General features: G+C 34.6%; 2 protein-coding genes across 3 annotated transcripts; both read right to left on the bottom strand.

The window, feature by feature from the left end:
- Positions 1 to 59: 59 nt before the first annotated feature.
- On the bottom strand, positions 60 to 8,016 carry LOC129904711 (CSC1-like protein RXW8). Of its 2 annotated transcripts, none has more exons than XM_055980290.1 (11): positions 7,409 to 8,016; positions 6,283 to 6,429; positions 5,780 to 5,843; positions 5,435 to 5,644; positions 4,451 to 4,627; positions 3,697 to 3,995; positions 3,069 to 3,339; positions 2,145 to 2,423; positions 816 to 1,049; positions 571 to 739; positions 60 to 484 (listed from the first exon to the last, which is right to left on the bottom strand). In XM_055980290.1, the coding sequence occupies exons 1-11, from the start codon at positions 7,687 to 7,689 to the stop codon at positions 453 to 455; spliced, it is 2,163 nt and encodes a 720-aa protein (XP_055836265.1). In that variant the 5' UTR covers positions 7,690 to 8,016; the 3' UTR covers positions 60 to 452. The 2 variants fall into 2 exon arrangements, with proteins under 2 accessions (XP_055836265.1, XP_055836266.1); XM_055980291.1 differs by having other exon boundaries at positions 571 to 715.
- An 8,293-nt stretch (positions 8,017 to 16,309) lies between these two features.
- On the bottom strand, positions 16,310 to 19,628 carry LOC129903877 (1-aminocyclopropane-1-carboxylate synthase 3-like). The gene is made up of 4 exons (XM_055979389.1): positions 19,479 to 19,628; positions 18,754 to 18,885; positions 18,383 to 18,543; positions 16,310 to 17,585 (listed from the first exon to the last, which is right to left on the bottom strand). Exons 1-4 carry the CDS (start codon positions 19,626 to 19,628, stop codon positions 16,604 to 16,606), a joined length of 1,425 nt encoding a protein of 474 aa, XP_055835364.1. The 3' UTR covers positions 16,310 to 16,603.
- Between the last annotated feature and the right edge of the window lie 337 nt (positions 19,629 to 19,965).

The raw sequence follows: 19,965 nt of genomic DNA, 5'->3' as shown, positions 1-19,965 counted from the left end.
GAAATTGCCAAGACTAGAGTGACTAGAAGGATTGCAATTCTAATTTCTTATTTTCCTGCTAAAATGTACAACTATAGCCAAAAAGATAGAATAAACAAAATCCTCTGATAGAATAACCTGTAAGTATTTCAACTATACATGTAAGAACATCATACTCTAACAGAAGGTTTCATTATTCATGGAACTATCATCTGTACAAAAACTCAATAACGTTCATCTTCCCATCTCTATGTGAGACTGAGATAATCTAAAAACTTCCAAAATCTTGCAGCTCCAGAAGTGCTTATAACTATCTCCTGTGTATGCTAAAGTCTCTATTCAAGATATCATCTTCCCTTCCTCCAAAAATAAATAGTTAGAAGAATCACGACTGGCAATATTCCCTCATGTAAATGCCCAGAAATTCATATACTTGATTATGATTCTCCAATTTACAACGTATGTTGAACCGATTAAGAAGAGAGATGATGGATAGGGCTTTTTCCTAAAACCAAAAAAGTGTCAAGAACATTTTAAAAGACATGCAAATAAATAAAAATTGTTGCATAACAGTCATTTAGAAATTTGAACCTGGATTAATTTCTAGGTCTTCAAGCCTGCAGTTGTTATGATTTGGGGGCATAGGATCACCCAGCGTGCGGGAATTGGATTTGAACTGAGTATAAGCTGTTGTGAGTTTTTGATGGATCTCTTTCATTTTCCCATTTTGCTCATCCTGCCGGTCCATTTCGATAAGGATCTGTGGAAATGAACACATGGCATAACAGACATATAATGGAAAATATTCTTAACTGAATGTAGCAATTAAAATATACCTGAGCAGGGATTTGCTTGAATAATGGTTGAAACCTTTGCCTGCAATACTCATTGAAAAGGAGTGTCAAGATTATCAGCGGAATTACGAAGCTTGACGCCACTGTAGACTTTTTTAGTCCAAAGACTGCCATGGCTATAACTTGCATCAGCACCATTGAGAAAATTGTTGCATTGTGCACAATAGGCCAATAAGTTCCCCCAGTTTGATATTTTGTTACATATACATTGAGGATCTGAAAGATTTAGTGAATTGGGTGTTACAAACACAGGCTACAAGAGTGGGTGCAGACATCGATATTCAAGTTATAATACTAAAAATAGTGATACAATAAGATTAATCAAAAACCTTTGTTTGAAATGTCCTCCCTTGGACGACTTCCTGTTCTTTTTTGAACCGTTCAAGATAACATTCACTTTCTTTAGTAGAAGAGTCCAATTACACATATTTTTTCATAAATCTATTGTTCCTAACTGTTAGATCAACAGATCCTTGGTTATGACTTATGATTATCACATTAACCTTGGTAAGTAGGATTTTTTGTCACCTAAAAAACCACAAATGTGAACTTCCTTACAGTACATGCATAATCTTGTTGCTTTTAAAAATAAAAGCGTTTACTTTTCATGCACATTGTCTTAGGCAATTCAAAGAACATCGGGATTCTCACAAAACTAGATCTAATAATCTAAGATAATCAACGAAGCTTCTTGCTGCTACGTAATCTGTTCATGACATTTTTTCACCTGTTTATTTCAAGTAGATATAAGATAAGGTTGCATAACAATCTTCAAAATACTGAAAGGCCAAAAGCACAACTACCGGGTTACTAAATGCTTAGAGGTGATACTACTTAAGTACCAAATTCGACTGTGTGGATATTATTTGGTAATCATATTTATAAGGGCTCATGATTTTATTTTATTTTGAGTTTCGATCCTACTGCACATAACTGTGGTGCAACCATAAAAACTTTAGACAAATTTATTCAAATTCAGCTACAAAAGCACAACTCAAACACAGCTAACATCTCCAGAGGTATCATTTTTCATCAAATTCACACAAATGAGAAATGCAAGCAATTTAGAGGCGAGAAGCAAGAAGCTCATTGACTTTCAAAATATAAAGGCAAGAACAGGTATCTTAACTAATCTGCCCTAACAAAATCCAGATACAGCTTGATTTTCCATTTTTCTTATTGTTGGCTCAAGAAATTACTGGATGCTTTTTGCGATCGTTAACCTAAACATTTCATATGTCAAATAAAACAAAATTGGACACATAAAATAATATTAAGAACAGATGGAATAGCTCAGAAGGGGATGTTTACCTGATTACGGTATACAAGGTAAGCAAGGGAAAAATAAACCAGCAAGAATGGCAGTATCAAAGGAGACAATGTGGAATACACAAAGCCAAAAAGCCCAAATAGAAGGATCCTTGGAACTTCTGTGTGGTATGGAAAAGTCAATGTGCCATATGTAGTGACATCCTTGTTTCTGAGAATAAATATATAGAATAAGTTGCAGAGTAAACCAAACGGTTGCATGAGTTCGCATGATAGACTTGCCCAGCCTGATGTCAAAACATAAGTCATAAAAAAGGTGGCCTGCAGAAAAAAAATTAATTAATCATCACACACTGGGTGAATTCTTCAAGTTGCAAGGTGAAGGTGAAGGGATCAAAACAAGGGCAGCTCCTTGTGTAGGAAAAGTACTCAATAAGGAAATTTAAACAGAAGGGATAAAGAGAACATAGGTGTAGTTTCCCAAAGTCTCCCATTTCCTAATTGGACAACTTAGAGGCAGTGATGACACATTACTAGCTGCAGTTTTTGTTTTAACTTCCTCTTAGATTCTCATCACAAGTTGGACAAGTGGAAGTTTCTGCCCTTTATCATGTCTTATGATGTAGGAAAGGGGACATGTACTTTCTACGAAGAACTAGTACCTTTTCGTCTTTTTCCTTCTATCACTATTAATCTTGAATAAAATGTGGTGCAACTAAGAAATGAGTTTTTCCTACCACATAAATAATTAATAACTACACTAAAGAAGACTAGCTCTCTAGCACCCATCAACCCAATAAAAAGGCTAAAAATAAACCTAGTATTAGCGTTGTTGTTTTCTCTAAGGAAGCATTAATAGAACATGATGAATTCCTAAAATCAAATATTTGTCGATTTAATAATTGAGGATTGAGAATAAAAAGCCGGTAAACACAAATATATATACACATAGAGGAGGAAGGTTACCGTTGATGGTACTGCTGTTGCAAGTAGGTAATTTACATCCTTAAAAATCTTACTGAACCTCTCAATCACAGACCCCGAGAGGATGTTACCAAAGAAAACATTCCAGATGAAGAAGCATAAAACTTTTATGCTTGCACTCCTCTTCCTGCCACTACGAGAGGTAGAGCCTTCCAATGTAGAAAATAGCAACATTATTGGAGGAACCATGTACATAAATATTATTAACACGACACTTGGTAGATATCCCGTAGCCAGCTGACTCATTGCTTTCCTGCAAGAAAGAAATGGATAAAAGATAGCCATATTTCCCGTGGATATAGCTCAGACTTCATAAATTGGTAGTAATATTATGAATCTCTAGGCTGACGAGTTAAGGTTAATACAGAGAATGAAAGAGAAGCATTGAAGTTAGTAGCAGAATGAAAACAGTGCAAGGAGGAAGGTGGCAAATCATTGTAAAAAAAGTCAACTTTGAAACAAGAAAAATAACTTTATTTCCTCATGCTGTGTGTGAGAGAGAGAGAATGATCAATAACTGTACTCCATTCAAAAATAGATTTCCAAGGTAAATTTAAAACTTAAAAATTAAGAGTTACAAGTTTACCAAAATAGGCAGTGACAAGATTACCTCTTTAAAACGCCTTTAAGAAATGGAAATGTCTTTTGAAGCTTGTCGAGGTGAACAAGACCTTGTGTTAATGAAACAGGCACAATGAAAAATGCCACCAAAGCCATCGAGGCCACAAGAATAGCTACTTTGCGGATCCAAAGGAGTCTATATGGAACACAAATGTTTGACCAATACATATCACCTGGTTCTGGAGAAAGATTTGTGACCCATGACATGGGATTTCGAGATTGAAGGCTCTGAGAAGCAACCAAAGCAGCATAGCGATTCCTGAAAAAAACTAAAGCAGCTGCAGACTCCTGCAAGAAAAAATTGTGTATTCATTTCACTTCTTAATTTTGTCTAGCCTCATGAAAAATGAAGCTAATTCAAAATTTTCAAGACAAAAGAGTCGATCGAGCACACCAAACGTAATATGTAGTATATGACACTGTAATCTATTTAGTTAAATCAGGAATAAATACAACTTAGTGCTGTTCCTTCCATTGGAGATTAAGCAAACTTAGAACTGTGCATTGAAGTAAACTTTACCAAGCATGAGAATTAAGAAGTTAATAGTGAAGCACATGTCAAGCCTCAAATGAACCCAGACATAGTTCCAAGAAGGTAATGTTCCACCCATGGTGTATTGACTTGGAAACTCTCTCTAAAGATGCTATGGCTTAATTCTAACCATCAGTGGAAGTCATTACAATCATATGAAATCTGCCTAGCTGCAAAAACAGATGAAAATAATAAGAATCACACAAAATACCTTTTTCCTCAAATCTGAACCACCAAAATCACTTCTTCCTTTGTCACCTTCCTCATCCATGGGAACCATGCTGAATGATGCTGTTGTTCCACAAAGACCACATCTCATGGAATTTGATCCAATATGTGGTTCCCTAGGCGTTAGTTTTAGCATCTTGCACACCTTCCCTGCATCAGTCTGCAGTCATGCAACATGTGGCACATTAACAACCAGAAGAAAGAAAAAGGAGTACAAGGGAGAATAATGTCAAACCACTAGTATAAGAAGAAGATAATTACCTTTGTTTAGCTCACATACATATGCTTTATGAGGAAAAACTAGTAGAAGATAGAGGGGCACTGGGGTGTGCTATTACTCAAATCGTATTTTTTTAACTAGGGCCATGGAAACTCATAGGAGTTGGCATTACAATTAAAAAAATCCTTGATCCTGACAATAATGTCAGAGAGCGTATTATTCAAGAGCAAAATTTAGATAATATTCCTGAAGTTTCAGACACCTTATGTCTACCATGAAAAAAAACACTCTATATTTCTAAGGAGAATTACTAGATTCCCATGTGGAAAACAAATTGCCAGCATCAAAACCAACCAACTCCGTTTTGCAGTTAAATTTTACCATATCGTGCAGTTTCAATACCATTTACCTTTTGAGTTTTTACATCTCATGGATGCTACAAGAAAAAACGACTTAAAACTCTTCGACCTAATATTTTGACAAACATCTACAGAAAAATAATACATATCGCCGAGTACAAACAACTCGAAATCATTTTCTCACCATTATGGCCTTACAAAATATGAAGAAACTTATAGAATATCCCATCATACAAAGTAAAAATTTCCAACTCATATTAATTAATTAATTGGAACCAGAAGAGGATAATAGATGTGTTATAGAGGAAAAACTTCAAAGACACATCAAGCTTTGAGATCAAGAGAAATATTTCCATAATGAGACTACCAAAAAGGAGTGAATACCCACCACCAGTTTCTGAACAGAGCCAGAGCGATAAACGATTTGATGAGATAAAAAACTTGATGCATAGAAATTTGTGAAGAATCTTTTCACTGTTCCACTGTACGATTCTTCTCGCGACCATGGGATGGCACGAACAAGAACTGTGAAATAACTTGGGTTGGAAACAGATGAAGTAAAGTAAGCCAGCCTCATCCTTGAAATGCTTTTGTACTCCTAAAAGCAAGTGAAGACCTTTTATGAAAAAAGAACAGACATAACATACATACTACCACATACTAAGGATCAAGTATGAAATACATACAATTTCAAGGAAAAAGCAGCAAATGGAAATTAGGTGTGATTTCTTACAAGGTAAAGAAGAAAACAAGAACAGCAGGATACGAGGTACAGCGCAAGGCAGTGAGCCCAAAGCCTGAAGAAGATGAAAGGAATATGTAGGTGAAACTGAATCGGATTAAAATGGAGCAACAGGTTAGAAAACTAGCTTTTTCTATAAGATGACAATTAAAGAATTAGGAAACTACCTTCTACATATGCTTCCTTAGTCAACTTACAACACACAGTCTCTTTAGTAATACTTTATCTCAGTAAAATTAAGGATTTACTTTTTCTTGAGAAGGTAATTCAGGACCTAAACAAGTCTCAAAAATGAAACAAGACAGAAAAAAGCATTGGCAGACTTGCAGACACTTTCAAGAAACAACAAATAGAAGCTTTTAGTTCCTTATTCTATTTCCAAAATGTGAGTCAAAGATCCTCTCGCGATATGTATCTATGTATGTTATTGAGAAGAGAATAGACTAATCAACTGCATTTAAATCATTATCAGCAGATTTGTACGCATTTCATACCATCTTGACCCTTCCTCAACATTCGCAATGGTGAATACCTCCAATGTCTCAGCTGGAATTTGGTGACGCTGCATCTCTTTTCCAAAATAATTAAGTGGGAGCACAAGGAAATTGCATACAATAGCTGCAATGGAGAATATTCGGAAACTGTCCACAATGAGCAGAAGGAGAGTAAGTTTACTGCAATGGAGTAATGGTTCATAGACATAACAAAGTGCAATAGAAAGGTTGTTCTTCAAACTGAACTTCACAAATGCACTGTTGGCAGTGATATAAAGTCTGAAGGTTAAAAGAATTATCAAGAAAATGAGGTTGAAAAAACAAAGTAAGCAGAGATATAAATGTGTAACCATACTTTCTAAGTAACATTTAAAACGACTTCCACAGGCAATGAGACAAAAAGTGTAACACTATTATAGGTAGTATTTGATATATTCGCCAAAAGTATAACTAAGCTTCTGTGGTCACAACATTCTCACAATAGCACACTATGCATGACTCACTTTACACAAGCTACACAGATCCACTATCACCGGGAAAAACACCAAAATCACTTAAACAGTACATATATATTATATTTGGCCACCATTGCAGTTGGTTAAACCCGTCATAAATTATCAGAGAACAGATTCCATTTTGTTTTTGCTAAATCTTCTTTTACTATGCTCCCCAAAACCCCGATATTGACCAAACTTATTGTACTACCTACTCATCTGGCAGCTTCTGTACATCCTTACAATACAAACCATACTGCTAAGTATTCATCAGAAAGTTTAACCAATGTAATTCAATCATTCATCCTTTTAAGGGAATAATGACACGGCAATGACAGTAAGCCATGACTACTATTTTGGCAATAGGTAAACGACTTCACACTAGATAATACAGAACAATGGATTTATACGATATATACTGATCGACCATGCAAAAATATGCTAGCTCCTTTACTATAAATTCTATGCTTGCTGAATTTTTCCCTGCAAATGATGAAAATACTCGAAATGGGAAAAAAAATGATAGAAGCTAAATTAGACTAACTCGTTTAATTATATAAGGAGTTAATTGGCTTTTTCTTAAACACTAGACAATCTAACAACTAATAAAGTGCTGAACATTCCAATTTCACCTGAAAACTATCATCCGCACGAATACCACTGCATCCAAGCCACCAGTAGCGCATATTTCTTCATCAGATGTCTCCCATGCCTTTAGGATCCAACTTGGAGAAGGAACGAATCGATCAAAGTGAAAGGCATCCTGCTGTCTTGATCGTACCTGAGCAATCTTCGCGCCAAAGTAAACATTTACAAAGCTTGGTTGTTTCCTTAAAACCGAATACAAGGAGAACAGCACTACGCTCACTGCAGTATTGATACCAGCAGAAGTCAACAGAGCAGCTAGCTTCATTTCCGTCCCCAAATATTTCAGAAACCTCAATAATTAAGACATATCATTGTTTCTGCCTTCCTTTAAAAGATTGAAAAGATCTCAGTGCAGCAGCATGAGAAGATCTAGATACAGCAGCAAATGTAGTGCATTAAGGTTAAGAAACTGCAAGCAAAATAAGAGGTCACATAGAAAAACTTTAGCCTTACAAGCATGCTCATTTCAAATATCCCCTGATCAACTCTACGCATTAGCGTTCTACCTAGCATACTAAAGTGTAACAAAGTCAATATAATCCAGTACTGACAATTCGGCCACCCGAGCACAGATAACATCTAAAACCAAAATAAAGACTAAAAAAATGAACAATTTACAGTTAATGTAATGCATACATCCATGTTGTTCTTCACACTATTTAGTTTCGGAAAACAGCATTTTTGCATAATTTTCTGTTTCCGCGGAGATCAATTCAGAGGCAATAAAGTAGTATCTCGAAAGAGCAAAAAAACCATACACATTGCGTCCGTTACTTTTCAAAAACAATTATAATTAATAAAACTAAATCAAAACGTTACCGAAGAAGACGATTCTAGACGGAAATCCGACGAACAATTAGAAACAACAGGAAAAATTTATCAAAAAATAAAGAAAGTAAAATGAGAAGAATCACCTGAAATTGATAACGCTTCCTATTTCAGAATGACGAAATAAAGAATCCGAACGCAAATATTTTTTGAAAAAATGGATGAATGCTTAAAGCAACAAAATAAAGTGATTGCTTCAAACACAAAAGAAACACTAGAAAATTCGTTCTTCCGTTTTTTTGAGATTTCGCGTTAGGATTTGGGAGACGAGAGAATGCGCTCTAATTTTTCCGTAAGAAGGGAAACAGTGCGAGAGAGAAGAAAGGCGCGTCGATTGTGAGTGTGTGTGTTTGTGCGAGTGAGATTCTGTGGGCCCGAAAAGAAAATAATCTGCCACGTGGATTTAGAGAACTGAGGAGAGTGTAAACGGAATGGAACCGCTCCTAACTGTCAATATCCCGGTTTTTTTCTAGTATCAGTTTGACCCGCTGCACTACCGTGTTGTACCTAATGCAAATAAAATGTTTTGAGTATTATAAATGTGGACTCACAAATCTGATGCAGCGTGCAAGTCAAAAAGTTTTGATGATTTTTAAGTATATGGATATAGTAAAGTAGTATTCCATTCGGTTATCTTTACTTGTTCAAATTTTTTAAAATAATCAAGAGATAATTTATGATTTTATTTTTATTATTAAATATTATTCATTCTTTAATATTTAGATGACTTATTATTAATAGCGGCGATATAATAAAATTATTCTTTTATTTATTGTTTTTCAAGAGTGTGTATGCCAAGTCAAACATGAATAAGCAAAATGGATGGAGGGTGTAATTTTTATGTAACTTTTAAGTTGATATGGATATAATTAAGTGATTTATATGTAATAAAAAAATATTTTTTATAATATGAATCTGTACTTAAATGACCTTTCATGAAATTAACTCACGAAAATTCTACCTATTTATTTTGGTAAGCCACCCCCACCCTCCATTTTTGGACACTCAGGAATCAAGATGATCATCATTCCTTCATTACTTATTGTTGATACATTTCAATATTCATGATGAATTCTCCAAATTCATCAAAAATGAAAAACACATGTTGATTTGACTAACCAATTATTATTGCTTTCCAATTCTATTATTACCAAAACGTGAGACTACGTGCAAGAAATGTGTACTTCTGTTTTCTTTTATGATAACATACTGCCGTTTTATCTAATTACATTATAAGCTTGCTCAACTTACACGCATGTGGATATTTACCTAAATAAAAAAATGAGTAGTAAATTAGTTGAATATGATCACTAATGTGCCATAGAGTTCATTGTTCTTGAAACTTTTATGCTCTTTCTATATTTATTTTTGTTGATCTTAAGATAGTTTATTTCATCTAGTGTTTGTTCTATCCGCACCTCAAATTAATTTTAGAATACCATAGTTCCAAGAATTGGATAGATTCCATTTTCACTTGTATATTGTGGAGGTTAGATTTTATGTTCTTCTTTTTTATATTTACTTTTTGGATTTAAATTTTAATATATATCATAAAATATTAATCAAAGTTCGTACAATTTGATAATTGAAAAGTGAAACGCAACAAGTAAAACTGAACGGATGGAGTAAGGGACAAGAAGACTAAGAGCCAGTTTGGATTGGCTTTAAGTTGGTCAAAACCAACTTAAAGCCCCTTTTCAGCTTTTGGACGTGTTTGCCTAATGCTAACTTTAAGCCAGAAAGTTTTTAAAGTCAATCAAAAATGAAAAGTTAGGATTCCTAACTTTTTTTTTCCTAAGTGTTTAAAGTCATTTTCTTTGACCATGGAAATTACTTTTATATCGCTTATATTTTAACTAAATTCCCAAACTACCCTTTTTATTCTTTTAACCCTAAAATTCACATCATTTTCCTCATTTAAGCACTTTTATCCAAACACTCAACTGCTTATTTATAAAAATAACTTTCAGCACTTTAAAGTTCTAAAAGCACTTCATACATAAAAGTTACTTTTTTTAAGCCCATCCAAACGGGCTCTAAGTCCTGGCAACTTTTGCTTCTAGCCGGAAACTCTAACTCTCAACATCATCGGTTCAATTCCATCTCCGGCGACGTTGAATTACCTGATTCCGGCATCGATCTACGAAACTACTACTATTCCGTCTTCCTAGATCTCATCACCGACGGCTTCCTCTCGCTTAACTTTCAATCTCTGTGTATTGAAACCTTTACTGGAAAAGAAGTAGAGGCGTTGATCGAGTCTGAGTCATACATCAACCAACAATTGATTAGTACTACTATTGCCTAGCAGAGTCGCCAGTTGGTGTGTGAAATCGTCTTCGTATTTGCTGGTAGCAGCACATTGTGATCCTCTACCGTCTGTTATTTCTCATCGCCATCGTACGCTTCTCCGATTTAGCTTGAACACCTTACACCTGCAACATCCCTTCCACTAAGGCAAGGCAGATCTAGATCTAAAAAGCATTTTGGAGCTACTTGGCTATTTACGCACAAATACAGATCTCGTACCTGTCGACCGACAGCCAGCAGCGGCAAAACTCGCCATCGCTTTGCTGTCATCACTATTAGCTGGCCGGCTGAACTATAATTGTCCCTCACCGGAATTTGACTCGTTAGGAGTAACAGATCTGAAGAAACTCGACTTCGCCGGTATCATCAATCGATTTCATCGATTCTTAACATAGAGAAAGCAGCTGCGGCAGAGCTCGAGTCAGTCTTTCTTTGCTGCCAGTTTCATGATTTTGATATTTGGGGCAAATTATCGTTTGTTTGTTTGCCCTAAATTTCTCTTCTTTATCTGTTATCTTGCAACGTTTCCTTGTTCTATCTATTTGCTGGGTTTTGACTTGAGAAGTTGTAAGCTATTTGATCTTGCGGAATAGGCCGTTATGGCCGCAGCCACCGCCGGTGGAACTACCCCACCAGAAGAGTTTCCACCCTTACCTCTGAAAAATAATTCAGATCCATAAAATACTAAACCTAAATAACCAAATAAAGCCCAGTTTGTCAATATTCTTAAACCAAAATTAATCACCACACCACAGATTAATGTTCCCCCAAACCTGTAGTAATGATTCATGAAGAACCAAATATCACTTGGAAAGTATCGGAAGTCAGATCTCCTATCATTCAGGAAAACCTACAATTTGTCATTAGTGGCAAATTTTTGTATGGTAAACCTGACATAATAGAGTTGAGGCGAACATGTTACACCTTGAAAATCTCTATGTTAAGATTCAGACCGTTCTTTGTAGGTGTATAGGCTTGAACTCGAAGACTTCAAATTATATATATGAGATAGGATCAATTCCTAAGGATTTAAGGTATATTAGATGTGGTTTATGGTCATAAGGGATATCTAACTCCAAGACAAGTCCAAAAAATTTCTATCGGCTAAGTTTTTCGATGAGTCCATATAAGGGTCAACTTCAAATGACCATATCTCCTAAAATATAATGAATTGGATGGTCCATGACCTATAAAATTAAAGATCTTTGAGTCTTCTTTCCAATGCCACTAAGATTGCATTTTTTAGAGTTCAGAGTAAAAGGTTATGCTCAGTCAAACAGAGAGGTGCGCGACAAGTCCGCGATGTGGACCTATCGTGGACTTGCCCAGTTTTTCCAAATTTTAGTTAGGGAAACTTGGACCATTCCCTATTATATATATACGATCTTGGACGCATTTTAGGGCATTTTTTCAGTCTTTAGCCTCCTCAAAACCCCCAAACTTCATCCTCTTCTCTCTCAAATCATCTCCAACAAAATTGGTCTCTAACTCAAGTATTCAAACTCTCCATTTAGAACCTAACATCATGATTTCTTCAAGATCTACTCTAAGGTATGTAAGGCTAACCTAAAATATAGATTGAGTTATAGGTGTGTTGGATAGGAATTGTGAAAGACTTGAACCCTCCATGAACGTTTTCTTGAATTTTCCTAAAACCCTAGAATATCTTTACATACTATTAATTGATTGATGATCTTCCTGACTTGAATTCTTGAAAAATTACTTTTCATATGTTATTTCATAAACTATAGTCATATATATATTGATTGTAAATGATTATGTCTATGTATTGATTGGAATGAAAAGCATGAATTGGGATAGCTAAGAATGTGAATGGCATAAAATAGGAACATAACTCATTGTTGTCATACAAGTATATCTAACTACTCTTAAAAGATGTGATTGGGACTAATTGGATAGTATGATTTGTTGAAAGGTTTGATTGTGATAAAATTGATAAATTGATAGGGGTCCACATGAGACTTGTCGATATGATTAGATTGAACTGATTAGATAGAGTTTTATGAGCATTAAGTTTTGGGAGGAGTATCGAGCACCGAATTAGGTAAGAGTAAGTAATAACTCGAACCCAATAACTATGTCACCAAATGTAGGAGAGGATTGAACCATTAAAGTCGGATGTTTCCCAAATTAATGTCCTGACATAATAGGACTTGATTGATTGTGGATCCATGATTATTGATTCGTTCCTACCCTGGCAAGGTATGAACGAGCGTGGCAACAACATCGGCTTGTTGTACTATCATTGGCTCATAAGTGATAGTTGTCGGATAAGAAAAAATCTCATATAAGTCTTGATAGTATTCTGAGTCAGATTGGATTTGATAGTATATGATTGGTCTTGTCTAAATCATATTTTTGTTTAAACCTAGGACATCTGTATTTAGTTGTTACTTCTTTTGAGTTGAGATCCTGAGTTGATTTGATCCTACCTTGATGTATTTTTCATTCTGCCATTTTACATACTCATACATTCCACGTACTGACGTCATTTGTCCTGCATCATTTTATCATACAGAGACAAGTACTAGTGATCATCAATAGGCACACCGTTGAGGATCTATTCGCTTCCAGCTAGTTGGTGAGTCCTCTCTGTTTTCGGAGGATACCGCAGTTATCTTTTCAGCTTTGAGTTAGTTTTCCTTTATTTAATTTGTGGCAATCATGAACCTGTCATTGACATCTTTTAGATTGTTAATAGAGGCTTCATAGACTAGAGTGTGGATGATGTTGATTTGTTTTGTTTTGACTAGTTTCATTCTTACTAGTTGTTGATTGGATATGTGATTGGTCTTTGGCCTTACTTATGAATAGTATTCTTGTGAGTTGAGCCTTCTGCTGATAGAATGTGACTGAATGAAAGTGTGATTGGACCAAGTGGTTCCCTTGAAGGCCAGCAATGGTTTTCGAGTGTCGGCCACGTCTAGGGTACCCTCCCGGAGCATGACAGAATAATACCAAATCAATGTGGAATTAAAAGTGAATGCACGATTGACGTTTTGGATATAAGACATATCTTAATCAGACTCACAAGTTTGGAGGACTATGTGCATCTGCTTTCAATATCAGCCTTTTATGTGAAAGCGAGAGAGAATTATTGACAGATGAGAACACTAAAATGACACCCTTGGTCTGAACCAAATGTTGAAACAACGATAGTAGTAGCATGAATATCCTTTCTAGATCTTCTACCTAACTTTTTTGCGAAGGAGGCAATTTTCTCTATAGCTACAGCAATAGGTAAGCCACTAACGATAGACATGGCAACGAGGAATCAGACGAGACCTAGTTGTTCTAAAGTCAAAATAGAGATATATCTAACTGCGAAGTTGCCACAAAGAGTTAAAATAACGGAAGAAGATGATGTGATAGGGGTTATAAATTTTAAGTGGATCAAAGTGTAATATGACTACATGCCCAAATACTGTGAGGAATGTTACTTACAAGGACATAACGAATACAGTTGCGAGGCAATCCATCCAGAACTGTATGATTCAAGTATTGAAAAAGAGTAGAATTGGGAGGAAAAAGAACTCAAAAATAAGCAAGGAGTGAAAAAAGAAGAAAGAAGAACGTTGACGAGTGGAAAGATTGTGGGACCAAAACACAACAAACACGAGTGGATGGTTAGAAAGAGGAACAAATATAATAGGGATAAATATGGGCATATCGAAGAGAGGAAGGACGTACAAGATGACAATTCTTTTGCTGCATTGAAAGAAGAGGAAGAACAATATGAGAAAACTGATAATATGAATAAATTTGATAGAAGCACGAAAGAATAGGTGACAAAAAGAGGGGCAACAGGTGATAATTGTAAAGGAACAAGAGGAAGGGAAATCTGATACAAGGCTAACTGAGACACAATCAGAAAACCAAAATGACAAGAAGACAATTGCAGAGGAACAAGAGGAAGGGGAAGTTGATGCAAAACAAAATAAAAAGAACAAGATGTAAAAGAAGGACAAAACAATGAAGAAGAGGAAAAGGCTGAAACCATGGTGATTCATTGTAATGACCTTGAGGGTTATTTTCAAAAATTTATGCAAAATTATCATTTTACCCCTATCTTTAGTGCCCCGAGTGTTATTTGATTAGTTTGTGTTGTTGGTTTCGTTAAAATATTAATAGGTTGTGAATTGTGTGAGTTTTTGAATTTTCATAAACTTTAAGTGTTAAAAAGTGATTTTCGGTACCAATCAGAGCTACGGGTCTCAAAATGGAGTTTCGTCAGTTCCATCAGCTCCAAAATATGAAAATTGGTCTAGAAGAATTATCGAAATCACATTTGGGGTTAATACATAGATTTGAGTTATTGAGTTGAAAATTTTGAATTTTTATGAGCTAAGTTTGACTTTGGTCAACAAATTGAGTTTTGAGTGTTGTATGGTGATTCCGCTAGTTCCATTGGCTCCGAAATGTATTTTCTGATTAATTTACACTATTAGTTCAGATTTATAGAGTTTCGAATGAGTTTTGAGGGTCAAAAACATGTTTTGAAGGGTGGTGGTGTAAGTTGACCGCGGTCAACACGCAATCGGCAGTCAACACGCGTGAATAGTAACTTTTTGGGCAGAAAATGCCCCTTTCAAAAACATGTTTTGAAGGGTGGTGGGTAAGTGATTTTTGACCTAAAACTTTCCTTTTTCATTAAGTATTTAATGATTTTAACTCTTAAATCTTAGTTAGAGCCCAAAAAATCTTTGTTTCTCCCATAATCCGAATTTAAGAAAAATAGTGATTTCTAACTCATTTTGAGCTCTATTTTTATGGGTTTTCAGAATATTAGTTCCTTATTACCAGTAGAATGTGATTGTCAAATAATTTTTTAGATTTGACCCTTTTTGGAAATAATTAATTTTTGGACCATTTTACCCCCGATTCTAAAACCTACCAATATGGGTGTCATTGAACTCCTTGTAATGTGTATGTTTCATTGTTGATAGTGGGTTGTCATTTTGGACATTGAATTCGAGAGTTGTTTGTCCAGTGGAGGTATTCAGGTGCGGTTTCAGCAATTGAAGTAGGTTTGGCTATTCTTCTTTGAGACTGAGATGGGGTAATTAGTCATTCCTATGTTATAGACTTTGAAATATGGTTGTTATGAGTTGAGAATGTTATATATATTATGATGCCCGTGTGGGGGCTAATCTATTAATGTGTTGTCGTGTGGGGGTTTATTTATATTACATAGCCCGTGTGGGGGCCTTATTTATTATCTTATTGCTCTGAGAGCATGTGATTCATGATTTGTCTGTGAGCGAGGCTTGAGGATATTATTTAATTTGTGATGCCCGCCTGAGGGTTGAGTTGAGGGGTTTGAGCATGTCACGCCCCGGGAGGGTACCCTAGACGTAACCGGCACTTAGAAACCATTTCTGGCTCTCAAGCGAACCACATAGCCTGATCACACATCCGTCCATTATTTCAATCAGCGGAAAGTTTAAAAATAAAGAATAATTTAGCGGGCAACTCAAAACATCAATCTAACTCAAAGAATAAAGGCCATGGGCCAACAATTCAACTCTAATATTTGTCATTAAAAATAATTTGACAAGAATAATTTAAGGAAAGAAATACTCAATCGACCCTTCACTATCTAGTCTATGAAGCCTCTATCATTACTATCTAATTGGTGCCAATGACATGTTCATGGCTACCTCAACTCAGACAACTTTATGATAAAAGTCATAAATTAAAGCAAAACATTCAACTGCAATTAAGTAAAAGAAAATTATTCAATTAATGTCTCAATCTCAACAACTCTCTCTGATTTGTTTAATTTCTTTGTCCCATTTTTTATAGTGATTGCGATATGAAACAACGTGTTATAATATTTGAAAATGGACATAAGACATGAAAGTTACCAAGTAGGCTGACCATATCTGAAACATCACATAACACAATAATATAATACTAATAAAAACATATATGCTCCCTAGCTATACTACAATTCTCAAATTACATCAAATATTAAACATAACAATAATAGAATTAATACATATTCCATATATATCTTTTCAACGATCTGTCCTTCCATCACCTGATGATAACTTAACAACCCAATTCGCAATTGTCCTTCTCCTCCTTGAGCCAGCAGCCTCCACGAATCGTGACGGCTGCTGATGAAGATTACGATGAATATCTCTGTCAGAATTGACAAAATTATTAATCCTTTGCATCGCGAGGTCGAGAGTTTCTTTCGACATGTTCGCGAAACAAACTCTGAACCAACCCGGTTCGCTGCAGTGACAAGAAGATCCAGGAGATACATTTAAACCAACATCACTAATTATTTTCTTCCACAATTCCATTTCTGCTTCGAACGTGTTCGATTTTAGCAAATTCCTCATGTTCACAAAACAGAACAATCCAGCGTTACTTTCTAAACATTCAATCCCCGAATTCGCAAGGCCTGTAGCGAGCATTTCCCTCCTATGCATCAATTGCTTCTTATTTTCCTTAACGTAACGTTCTATAAATCTCCTATCTCCGAGAATTTTAGACAGGAGATACTGAGTTTGCGACGAAATTAGCCCAAAACTCGACATTTTTGTAGCAGCAGCTACAAGCGTTTCGTTATTCGAATAAATCATCCCAACTCTGAAACCTGGAAGGCCTAGATCTTTTGATAGACTCGACACGATGTGAACTTGGTTCCACATTTTTGATTTTTCGAGTTTCCTATCGATTAATGCCTCCATAATGCTTATGAAATTTGGCGAATCGAATACTGTACCAGCGTATATTTCGTCGCTAACTATGTGAATATTTTTGGCCATGGCAAATGTGATTAGAATGTTTAGTTCGTTGCGTGACATTGTTGTCCCGAGTGGATTTGAAGGATTTGTGATGAATACACCCTTGACTGTTAAATTAAGTTTTTGGGCTTGTTCATATGCTTCTTCAAGGGCTGATTCAGTAATTCTGAAATTATTTGAACTGTAGCAGTATATTGGTACAATTTCAGCCCCTGTTCTCCATTTAAGATCTCTATCAAACCTGTCATGAGAAAGAAAAAATAATCAGAATAATGGCTTAGAGTTTGTTACGGAATTTGTTAATGAGTTTAAGTTTTATGCACTAATAGTTAAAAAAAATATTTGAATAATTATTCAATAACTTTTTATACTAATAAGTACTATTACATTTATTTTAATTTGTTTGTTTAGTTTAAACTTAACACGGTTCAAAAAAGTAAGAAAATTTTTTGAACCTTGTGGTCTTACACTAAAAATGTTCTATAATCATATGATTTTTAAACATGTTAGGTGAAAATTTAGAATTAAAGAGTTCCCAAACAGTGAAGAGACGTTCTTCTTTAAACGAACTTAAAAAAAGGGTAAGATATACAAATTGAAATTAAGAGGAATATACTATTTGATTTATAATCTAGAATAATGGTAAAAAAAATGTTACAACATTTCAAGTTACATTGATGGTTAAAAAAAAATCTAATTTTGATCGGTGCGCATAACTTAAATTCATTTTAATTTATTTTTTTGTCTCAATTTATATAGCACGATTGGCTTTTCTAGATTCGAACTTCTAAACTCTAATTGTGAATTCGGACATATGCATAAGCTTTATGTTTTTCCAAAATAAAAATTTTAATATTTGAAAACGACGTAAAAAATTTTACAAACCACAATAATTAACAACTTAAAAAAATTAAAAAACATATAAATAAATTTTGATAAAAAATTGGTTGACTTTCGAAATTTTAACCGTGTCATTTAAATTGGGACAAGGAAATAAATTTTTTGAGTAAGAGATGGAACAGTAGTAATTGATGTTACCCTGGATAATAAGGAGTTGGAATAAGGAGAGCTTCTCCAGGTTCAGCTAAGCAAAAAATGACTGTTTCATTTGCTGAAGTTGAACCAGCTGTGAGTACTAAATTTTTGGGATCAAATTTTACTTTCTTTTTTCTGATCTCAGCCATGAACGACACAAGTACCTGCAAAATAAAATGTAGCTTAAAATAAGATATTTTTCATCCAATAATAATGACATACCACATGTGAAGTCAAAAAATATAGGATGTACACAAATTTTACCCCTATCTTTTGTGAAATAGAGAGACTGTTTCCAACAAATGTTCGACTCGAACAAAAATAGGATATTATATTTATGTAAAAAAAATAAAAAAAGGAAGAAATTAAATTACATTCTTGAAAGCCTGCAATCCATGATAATCTTGGAAAAGAGCCAAGTCTCTGAACATGGATCCTCCATTTTCTCTAAACTGAATTACATCTTGGTTCCTTGTGAGCCATGATTCAAGGAGATCGAAAGAGAGCTGTTTCATTAATTAATAATTAATTAGAAGAAGAAAAATATGAGATTAATTAGAGCTTCAAAAAAAGATATATATATACTCATTATATTATATGTTAAATGAAAGGAAATATATATAACTAGAAACAAAAAAAAATTGTGTATGCTATTCCAGATACATATAAGAGGTTTCAATCAAACACTTTTTGGTTGGTCTTTTGTCAATGTCACATGAAGCAATGAAGCCACCTTTTTGAAAACAAGACATATATAGTATTTAGCAAAAGTAGCTCATATACAATTTGTCATGTTACCAAACTATGCATCATTATAAATTTTTCAATCATCAATCAATTACTCTACAATTATCGCTGTTTTTCTTTTCTCATGATATATCATTAATCATGCATATAAATTCATAATCACACTACCCTTCAAACCAACATTCCTATAATTCGATCTGTAAATATTTTTTAAGTAATCTGATAGTATAACGTAACGATGTATATAACTTAAACTCATTGTTTAAAGAAGGGAAGCACAATAAAAATAGTAGTAGTTGAGTTTAGTGTGCTGATTTATAATAGTATGTGTACATATATATTAATTTGGTACCTGATTCTCAGCTAGACCCATTTGAATAATACCAGAAGGATTTTGAATAGAATCATAAGGGTTCTTCTCATATTCTTGCCATCCAATGAAATAAGAAGAATCTTGCCCATCTGATTTGCACATAGCCATTTTGGACAACATTTTTAACATTGTATGTATGAGAAGAAGAAGAACGAACAGTGAGGAAGAACTTAGAGAGAAGGAGTTATTTTGAGTTAGGTATATTTGCAATATAATGTGGCATATATTTATAACAAGACTAAGGTTGCAAAAGAAAATAAAATATCCCAATCTACAGTAGTCTTCTATGGTGGATGGAATTCTCATTATTACTTTTTGACTAATGTGATCTGTGTGCATCTTATCCTCTTATAAATTGATGGTCTATCGGAAATATCCTTATACATATAAATTAAAGTATACAATATCTCCATTCTATAAAAATAGGAATAAAATTCGCTTATTTTTTATCCGTCCAGACTCTATA

This window comes from Solanum dulcamara, chromosome 9, assembly GCF_947179165.1.
Source record: "Solanum dulcamara chromosome 9, daSolDulc1.2, whole genome shotgun sequence".
In the NCBI taxonomy this organism is placed as follows: Eukaryota; Viridiplantae; Streptophyta; class Magnoliopsida; order Solanales; family Solanaceae; genus Solanum; species Solanum dulcamara.
Note: the sequence above shows the minus strand (reverse complement) of the source record. Positions and strands in the feature narration are given on the sequence as shown.

Bases quoted from the DNA above. Each gene is read 5' to 3' on its own strand.
- LOC129904711 (XM_055980290.1), bottom strand. From the start codon at position 7,689: ATGAAGCTAGCTGCTCTGTTGACTTCTGCTGGTATCAATACTGCAGTG. The intron at 4,628-5,434 runs GTGGGTATTCAC...GCATGACTGCAG, and splicing joins GCTCTGTTCAGAAACTGGTG to ACTGATGCAGGGAAGGTGTG. The intron at 3,996-4,450 runs GTATTTTGTGTG...TTTTTCTTGCAG, and splicing joins GTTCAGATTTGAGGAAAAAG to GAGTCTGCAGCTGCTTTAGT.
- LOC129903877 (XM_055979389.1), bottom strand. From the start codon at position 19,628: ATGTTAAAAATGTTGTCCAAAATGGCTATGTGCAAATCAGATGGGCAA. The intron at 18,886-19,478 runs GTACCAAATTAA...TTAATGAAACAG, and splicing joins TGGGTCTAGCTGAGAATCAG to CTCTCTTTCGATCTCCTTGA. The intron at 18,544-18,753 runs GTAATTTAATTT...TTTATTTTGCAG, and splicing joins GATTGCAGGCTTTCAAGAAT to GTACTTGTGTCGTTCATGGC.